General features: G+C 35.2%; 1 protein-coding gene across 1 annotated transcript; it reads right to left on the reverse strand.

Annotated features, from left to right (window-relative positions):
- Positions 1-27: 27 nt before the first annotated feature.
- Positions 28-9,105, reverse strand: LOC145719579 (ankyrin repeat domain-containing protein 26-like). The gene is made up of 4 exons (XM_081811075.1): positions 8,977-9,105; positions 5,817-6,030; positions 3,961-4,144; positions 28-1,403 (listed from the first exon to the last, which is right to left on the reverse strand). The coding sequence occupies exons 1-4, from the start codon at positions 8,984-8,986 to the stop codon at positions 393-395; spliced, it is 1,419 nt and encodes a 472-aa protein (XP_081667201.1). The 5' UTR covers positions 8,987-9,105; the 3' UTR covers positions 28-392.
- Positions 9,106-9,889: the final 784 nt, after the last annotated feature.

The following is a 9,889-nucleotide window of genomic DNA, read 5'->3' on the forward strand; positions in this document are numbered from 1 at the left end:
GTTCATCATGGTATTAAAATGTGGTGACAAAGATTAAAATTATATTTTAGCAGTATAAGACTAAATTATTAGTATCAGCCTACTATTAACAATTTATAACTTAACCTCTTAAATTTTCATAGATGACACAACAATTTTATTCAAATTAAAGCCCCTCTCAAGTCTAATTTTTATTTGCTGGATACAAGTTATGCTGAATCATAGTCTATATATTTTTTATATTCAACTAGATTCAAAATTCAGCCATAATCATTCAGGTCACGATCTCACGGTCATGAGGTGGACTTCTCTGATGTTGAGCGCTCTTGGGATTCTCTCTCCCTCTCCCTCTGCCCCACTCCCATTCATGTGCAGTTGCACTCTTTCTCTCAAAAAATAATAATAATCAAATATTACTTTGAATTTTCTCTTAGAAAGCTTGAAAAATATTTATCTTTCTGGATACTAACTTCTCTTTCTACTTTCTCCTTTTCATACTGATACATTCTTCCTTTTAAAAGATTGCATTCATTGATTAACTCTCTATTGTTTGCTTCCAGCAAAAGACCTTGTTTTTCACTTTCAGCTTGAAGATTTTTTACGATATCCTGAAACTGGTCTTGGATATTAATTACTACATTTTCTTTACTGGCAGCTTTGTTGTGAGCATCATCTAGTTGCTGTTGAAGCAACATATTTTCACTTTGTAGTTGAGATAATCTCTCCACTAAGGATTCCTGCTTTCCAATGTATTTATTCACTTGATCTTGTTCATTTTGATACATGTGTTCCCTTTCCTTTTTCTGACACTGTGTTTGACTTAGGTCTCTCTGTACACATTCTAAAACCAAAGTCTTTTCCCTGAGAGCATCTCTTGTGTGATGGAGCTCAATTTCTAAAGTATTGAATTTACTTTCAGCTTTAGAAAGGTTTTGAGAAAGAAGCTCATTATTTTCTTTTAGGTTAGACACATCAAAATTCAGTTTGTCCTGCAGACGAAACCATTCATCTTTTGCTCTCTGGAAAGCAAGTTCTAGGTCTCTTTTTGATGCCTGACTTTGATCATAATCCTCTAGAGCAGTAGCTAGTCTAGCTCGATATGATTCAACCTGTGTGTTCAGTCTTTCTTTGTTTTGCTTTTCATTCTCCAGTTTAGACTTTAGCATTGTATTCTCAGTGGTCAGAGCATTAATCTGTCCACTATATTCTAATATTGTTTTTGTTAATGTTTCCTCCTTCAGTTTTATGGTCTTTAGAAGACTGACATATTCTTTTATAATTTCAATGTCTTCACAATATTTCTTTTCCATTTCCTGGTTCTTACTGTTTATTGTGTCTATTTCCAGTCTTAGCATGGCAATTTCATCCTGCCACATGTGGGTTTTAGGCAACAGACCTTTTTCTTCTTTATGACTATTAGAAATCTAAGTAAAACAAAGGAGACTTTTAGCTGGGACTCAATAAAATGACATTATCCTGATTTTCTCTGAAATTAAAGAAAATCTATGTTTATACAATGAATAGGTTGCAGTAAGTGGATATCGCAACTGGAAAAAAATAAAGTTGGGTCCAAACCTCAAACTTGATACAAGCATAAATTCCCAAAGTTTCAAAAATTTAATTGAAGACAGTGAATGCATGAAAGCAGAAAAGAAACCAAGACACAATTTTTAAGAATCTCAGAACGGGAAAGGTCTTTCTCTGATTTACAACAAACCCAGAAAGCCTGAAATAAAAGATTAAAAATCTGATTACACTAAAAATTCAATTTACAATCTGATATCTAACACAGCTACCCCACAATAAATTCCCTAGCTCTGCATTTATTTTGACAGATTCAATTTCCTAAAATTCTTTTTTCCTGACAATATTCCATAGAAATTCTACTTTTCTAACATTTCTATAGTCACTTATAAGAATTACATCTACTGATAACTGACAAATCTAGGCACTATACTATAAACACTTCTACTGACATCAGTGAACTTTTTAGTTAACACAAATCTAGAATGGAGACGTTTAAAACATTAAGTGAGCTGCAGGACTTTCCCCAGGTCTTCTTACTCCACTACTAGTGCTCTTACACAAAACCGCAGCTCTTCTCTAGTGTAAATCATAAATACAAAAGAAGCTTTATATTTCAAAATACTGATGGTAAATAAGATAAAATTTATACAGCTCTTAGAAAAATCATGAGATTATCTGCTGCTGCAATAAATTTTACTTCCTCCGCATGATGTTTAAAATAGGGGAAAATACACTGAGCTATTTTATTAGGAATAAAACACTCATCAATAAGTTGTCATTAGCATATAATTGTTTCAAAAGCGCCTTGTAATGAAATAGGATACTACTTGGAGCAAATTGCTACTTTTCTCAAAAGTAGAGACTAAATGCAAAAGACAGTCTCTCAACAGGCTACACTCTTCTCCTGTTCATCAGTGGCAGTGTTAAGCTAGCTTCTCTTTCAATACAGACATAATGAAGCAACTGCCAAAAATTGAAACATATGTTGTTAGTAGCAGTAGTTTTGAGCATATGGAAAGCTCAACAATTCTTATGGAAAATAATAAAAGTATCTCCTTTGGATGAGGACATGATGAATGTCACTATTTGACTCTTGCAGACAAATGCATTTAAATTAAGGGTATTACTTTATCCATTGGACCAAAAATGTCACCACCCACTATGCCCCCCCAAACACACACACACACACACACACACACACACACATATATATATACTTTAAAAATCCTCTATGCTTTCCATGATCTACAGTGTTGGTTTTTAAAATATATATATAAATGCATACATGGAGAAAAAATAATAATTTCAGAAAATAAAATGTATATACGTACAAATACATACACACATGTACTTAAAAATAACTAAAGAAAATACCCCAGAATTCATTCTGTTATTACCAACTTCTATCTCCTTTTGTTTGCAAAGGTGATTCTTTAGAATTCCATCTTATAATACTCTGGCATTCTGTTCTCGAGAAAGTTGTAACTTAGCATCATTTCGCTCTTCTACAACCTAGAGATATATTTTCATTAGGATTTTGGATCACACCATTAAAAAAAAAAAAGTCAGGGGCGCCTGGGTGGCTCAGTCGGTTAAGCGTCTACCTTCAGCTCAGGTCATGATCCCAGGGTCCTGGGATCGAGCCCCACGTTGGGCTCCCTGCTCAGTGGAGAGTCTGCTTCTCCCTCTCCCTCTGCCTGCCTCTCTGCCTACTTGTGCTCTCTCTCTATCTCTCTGCCAAATAAATAAAATCTTTAAAAAAAAAAATCAAAAGCTTAAGAGAACTTAAAAATAATGTTCAAAAGAAGTAGCCATTTTAAATACAAGGATTTTTATCCTGCATGAATAACTCAAATTTTAATTTAAATGACAGCTAAATTTGTCATAAGGTAAAAATACAAGAAGATATAGTATGTGAAAATAAAATTTCTTTAGAAAACATCTAACTAGTTCCATCATAGTCTCAAGGCGATTGAGCCTGTATTTTAACATAAAAAATCCAAAACTGGGGTGCCTGGGTGGCTCAGTTGGTTAAGTGTCCTACCCTTGCTTTTGGCTCAGGTCATGGTCTCAGGGTTGTAAGATCCAACCCTGAGTCGGGCTCTTCATTCAGCGCAGAGTCTGCTTGAGATTCTTTTCCCTCCCTCTTCCTCCCCCTTTACTCCTTCCCTTGCTCATGCTCTCTCTCTAAAAATAAATAAAATCTTAAAAAAAAAGCCAACATTCACATTTATTTCAATTTACCTTCTATCCTTTCAGTCAGAAAATATATAGAGAGCATATATGAGGAGCCAAGAATTCCAATAAGTTAATAATTTTAGCTGAAAATATTATACTTCCTATTAGAATAAAATTAAATTTTTTATCTATTTTATACCTAAACAATATACATTAAATCAAGGGTATATTATAAATAATACTGATGGAAATATGCAATTTTTATCAAAGATTTACCTGATCCAAATTATTTCTCACAGTCCTCAATTCCGCACCTACTGTTGCAAGACGAAGTTCAAGTTGTTGTTTCATTTCAACTTCTTTATTATACTGCTCTTCTTTTTCTCTGAATTGCTCCCTCATTTTTTCATATAATTTATCAGCATTTCTTCTTTTTTCTTCTTCTTGTGTGAAGGTAAATCTGCAAATAAATGTGCTTATTTTAAAATGTTTTGTAAGTAATAAAAAGTTCATTTTATGTTCTGGTTCCACATATGTTGGTTTATTAGCCAAATGAAATTTCTATGTTCTCAATTTTTTTCCTTTCTCGGGCTCATGTTTACTTTCTCACTTCAATCTCTTCCAAAAGATATATATAGTTGAAAAGAAGCAATGAGAAAGCATTATGCAGCTTAGTAATAAGTTTTAGTACTAACTCTGGTAGATATTGTAGAGAAAGGAATTTTGAAATTATTCAAGAAAGTTAGAATTAAAATTATCATTTTCCCCATATAGTCATAATTACTCCTCCATGAGAACAGATAACTTAGTTACTAATTAAAAAGAGAAGTTGCTCTTTATAAAAAAGTTTATAAATTCCCTATAGAAGTAAATTTCTACTTCACAAAACATCACAGGTACCTCCAAAAATAATTTGCAGTATAAGACAGCATCTGCAGATGTCATTTACACAACGTACACCTGCAGATTACGGTGATCCAGGAATAGGATGGGGAGTCTAATATCTATACATTTTATATAGATAGGCCTATACATTTTATGTTACTTCTTCTGCAATATTCTCAATTTACCTTGTTGATTATTATTCATTTTACTTTTTTTAAAGATTTTATTTATTTATTTGACAGGGAGAGAGAGCACAAGCAGAGGGAGCAGCAGGCAGAGGAAGAGGAAGAAGTAGGCTCCCCACCGAGCAGAAATCTGGAGATGGGGCTCAATCCCAGGACCCTGGGATCATGCCTGAGCCAAAAGCAGACCCTTAACCAACTGAGCCACCCAGGTGCCCCGATTATCCATTTTATAAATCATTTGAAAACCCCTTTTAGAACACAGGATCCATATTAATTAAGTAAACAATAAAGAGTCATATGTGCTTACAGCATAGACTTTGGATTAATTTTGTAAGACAGATACTGAAAAAACTTAGCAGTAATCATTTTCCATATTACTTTTTAATCGCTGCATATGTTTAAAACTGAACAAATTTTTAAAATTTTTCCTGTCTTGAGAAAAATGGCCATTTCCTACTCTGTTGATGGGCATATAAATTAATATAAACTTCCCAGAGAATAATTTAAAAATAGGATCAAAGACCTCCTTTAAAAATTGTTATACTTCAAGCAAGCAATACGATATTAAAGAATTTATTCCAAGTAAGTAGCCAGAACTGTAGAAACAGATTTATATAAAAGACATTCCTTACAGCACTAATTAAAGTATAGAAAAATGGAAAATAACCAAAATACAATTTGTTAAATAATGAGGATTCCATATGGTGGACTTCTATATGGTCATTAAAATTATGATTTGGAATATACATTAAATTATCAGTAGAAGTATTCACTGTCAAGAACTTGCTGAATTATTTTGAAGAATCTCATACTTCACACTACTAAAGAAGTTTTCTTCCCTATAAAAATTCCAGAAGGTAAGTTAGCAATTATCAAACTTCTCCTACACATCTGTAGTACAAAAGGAAATAGTTCAAGGGGCCCCTGGCTGGCTCAGTTGGTAGAGCATGTGACTCTTGACCTCACAGCTGTGAGTTCAAGCCCCACATAGGGTGTGGAGCCTATTAAAAAAAGAAAAAAGGTAAATAGTTCAAATATTTCCTTAAAACCAAGATGTCATACCTCAAATCGCTAAGTTCTTGCTCCCATTTCACTTTTTGATGCTCCAACTGCAATTTCAACTCTTTTGTTTCTGATAGATCCTTTTGTAGTCCATTAACTTTATTTTCCATTTCTTTATTTTTTCTTTTAAGTTGTTTACACTGATTTTTTTTAAGTTCTACTAATTTTTTATACGAAAGAATCGCATCCTGGATTTTTAGTAAAGTAGTAGAATCTACATCAGAGAAAAAACAAAAACAAATAAAATATATAGGGCGCTTAGGTGGCTCGGTTGGTTAAGCATCCAACTCTTGGTTTCGGCACAGGTCATAATCTCAGAGTCGTGGGATCGAGCCTCACGTCAGGCTCCACACTCAGCACGGAGTCTGCTTGAGGTTCTTCCCCCGACTTCCCCTCTGTTCTTCTCTCCCACACCCCACTCATGCTCTCTTTCTCTCAAATAAATTAATTAAATCTTTAAAAAAAAAGAAATAAAATATGTGAGTACTTTTTGCATATAAAGGACTGTGTGCTTTCACATTCACTCATACATTAAACAAATATATATTGAATGACTTCAATATAAAAGATATTTTAGGGGTGCCTGGGGGGCTCAGTCAGTTAAGTGTCTGCCATCAGCTCAGGTCATGATCTCAGGGTCCTGGGATCAAGCCCCGTGTCAGACTCCCTGCTTACTGGGGAGTCTGCTTCTCCCTCTACCCTGCACCATTCCCCGCTCGTGCACTCTCACTCTCCTTCTCTCAAATAAATGAATAAAATCTTTAAAAAAGAAAAGAAAAAATGACCCAAACCTTTCTAAATAATAAAAACTGTCATCCCACAGATCCAGAAGAATCTGGCTAGGAGAGAAGAAATGGAAGTAAGCTACTATAGTTTTCTTAAACTACTATGATGGGGCATAACATTACTCAAAGGTGGACTGTTATGCTTAAGTCATATACTTTAAACCCTAACCACTAAAATAGCACAACTAAAGAGTTATAGCTAGAGTAAGCAAAATACATACATATACATACTCACATAAATAAAACTAAATCATAAAAATTACTTGATTAATTTAAAAGACAGCAGAAAAAGAAGAGAATAGGAGCAAAAAGCAGAAAGGACAAATGTAAGTCAAACAACACGATGACAGATTCAAATCAACCACCTCAATAATCACATTAAATGAAAATGGTCTAAAAGCCTCAATTAAAAGTCAGACTGTCAAAATGGATGAAAAAGGAAGACCCAACTATACGCCACCTATTAAAAAAATACACTTTAAGTGTAGAGACACAAATTTTTTAAAAGGCCAGAAATATGACATACCACACTAACAACTTGACAAAAGAATGCTGAGCCTGAGTGGCTATATTAATACCAGACAAAATAGATTTCAAAGCAAAAAACACTAGCAGCAATAAATAAGGTCATTTTATAATGATAGAAGGGTCAATTAAAAGAAGCATAACAAACCTAACTGTTTATGCATCTATCAATAGGTTCAAAAATACATAAAGCAAAAATCGATAGAATTACAGAGAAACAGGCAAATTCACAGTTTTAGTCTGAGATTTCAATAGGCAGAAAATCAGCAAGGATATAGTAGACTGGAACACCACCATTCTTCTCAAGTATCCATGGAACACTTACCAAAAGAGACTATATTTGGGGTCATAAAATAAATTGTAATAAAAGGAGAAAGTCAAAAGGACTGAAGTCATAAAAGTGTGCTCTGCGACCACAAACTAATTAACATACATCTGAATAACCCCTAGGTCAGGGCACCTGGGTGGCTTAGTTGATGAAGCATCTGCCTTCAGCTCAGGTCATGATCTCAGGGTCCTGGGATCAAGCCCCACATTTGGCTCCCTGCTCAGAGGGGAGGCTGCTTCCCCTCCAGCTCAGGCTCTCTCTCTCTCAAATAAATAAAATCTTTAAATAACCCCTGGGTCAAAGAAGAACTGAAGAATGAAATTAGAAAGTATTCTGAACTGAATACACATAACATGTTAGAATTTCTGAAATCCTGCAACAGAAGCACTCATATGAGCATTTACAGCACTGAATGTATATATTAAAAAAGAAGAAAATTCTCAAATTGATGACCCTTGGCTCCACCTTAAGAAATTAGTAAAACAGCAGTTAAAGTTTGATAACCTTTGGTTATGTAGAAAATCTGACAGAATTTTTTAAAAAGCTACTAGAACTGATAAATGAACTCATCAACTTTGGAGGACACAGAATCATTATACAAAAATCAACTGTATTTCTACATATTAGCAATAAAAAATTAAAATTTAAGAATTAAAATTAATTTTAATTAATTAAAAAATTGAAACTGCATTGCAAAATAAAAAATAACCACAGGTAATATCATAAAGGATAAAAAGACCTATACACTAAAAACTACAAAATATTACCAAGAAAATTAAAGAAGATTTATATAATTGGAGAGAGATACTCTGTTTGGTGTTGTAAAATTCAATAGTGTTAAAATTAGTCTGTAGATTCAACATAATCCAAACCTGATCTCCAGAAGACCCACAGAGCTGGTTTTTTTTTTTTTTTTTATAGAAAATGACAAGCTGGGGACACCTGGGTGGCTCAGTCATTAAGCGTCTGCCTTCGGCTCAGGTCATGATCCCAGGGTCCTGGGATCGAGCCCCGCATCAGGCTCCCTACTCAGCTGGGAGTCTGCTTCTCCCTCTCCCTCTCCCCCTGCTTGTGTTCCCTCTTTCGCTGTGTCTCTCTCTGTCAAATAAATAAATAAAAATTAAAAAAAAAAAGAAAAGAAAATGACAAGCTGACTCTAAAATTCATGTGGAAAACATAAATAAATAAAATAAATACAATTCATGTTCTGGAAACACAAAGGATCTAGGATAGAATAGCAAAAGAACCCTGAAAAAGAACAAAACTGGAGGACTAACACTAACTACCTGATTTCAAAAATTATCATAAACTGGTAGTAATTAAAACAGCACGACATTGACATCAAGAAGGCCAAAGAGATCAATGCGACAGAATAGAGTCCATAAATAAACCCACACACATATGGTCAACTGATCCTGACAAAGACACAATGGCCTGAAGTGGAGAAAATATAGCCTTTTCAACAAATGGTGCTGGAACAACTGGATATCCATATGCAAAAAGCATGAACCTGGATCCATACCTTGCATCATAAGCAAAAAAAAAGAATACAAAATGGGGGCGCCTTGCTGTCTCGGTTGAGTGTCTGCCTTGGCTCAGGTCATGATCCCAGGGTCCTGGGATCGAGTCCCGTGTCCAGCTCTCTGCTCAGCGGGGAGCCTGCTTCTCCCTCTCCCTCAGCCTGCCGTTCCCCCTGCTCATGCTCTTTCTCTGTCAAATAAATAAATAAAATCATAAAAAAAAAAAAGAATACAAAATGGATGACATGGATCACATGGATCACAGATCTAAATGTAAGACCTAAAACTATAAAACTTCGATTTTAAACTACGAAACTTCTAAAAGAAAGCATGAGAGAAAACCTCTGACTTTGTGCTAGGCAAGGATTTCTTAGATAGGAACACCAAAAGCAAAAATCCATAGAAGAACTAACGAATAAACTGGATTTCACCAAAAAGAAAAACTGCTCTTCAAAAGACACTGTTGAGAGGGCGCCTGGGTGGCTCAGTTGCTTAAGCGACTGCCTTCGGCTCAGGTCATGATCCTGGAGTCCCTGGATCGAGTCCCGCATCGGGCTCCCTGCTCGGCAGGGAGCCTGCTTCTCCCTCTGATCCTCCCCCCTCTCATGTGCTCTCTCTCTCTCTCATTCTCTCTGTCTCAAATAAATAAATAAAATCTTTAAAAAAAAAAAAAAAGACAGTGTTGAGAGAATGAAAAGTCACAGATTGGGAGAAAATCTTTACAAAAAAGTATAGGTGAGGGGCGCCTGGGTGGCTCAGTCGTTAAGCGTCTGCCTTTGGCTCAGGTCATTATACTGGGGTCCTGGGATCGAGCCCCACATCGGGTTTCCTGCTCAGCGGAGAGTCTGCTTCTCCCTCTCCCACTCCCCCTCCTGGTGTTCCCTCTCTAGCTGTCTCTCTCTCTGTCAAATTAAT

Source organism: Leptonychotes weddellii, unplaced genomic scaffold, assembly GCF_054177405.1.
Source record: "Leptonychotes weddellii isolate Sample4059 unplaced genomic scaffold, ASM5417740v2 HiC_scaffold_5369, whole genome shotgun sequence".
In the NCBI taxonomy this organism is placed as follows: domain Eukaryota; kingdom Metazoa; phylum Chordata; class Mammalia; order Carnivora; family Phocidae; genus Leptonychotes; species Leptonychotes weddellii.

Coding starts and splice junctions, on each gene's coding strand:
- LOC145719579 (XM_081811075.1), bottom strand. Junction 4,145..5,816: donor CAAGAACTTAGCGATTTGAG/GTATGACATCTT, acceptor ATTTATTTGCAG/ATTTACCTTCACACAAGAAG. Junction 1,404..3,960: donor TGAGAAATAATTTGGATCAG/GTAAATCTTTGA, acceptor TGTTTTACTTAG/ATTTCTAATAGTCATAAAGA.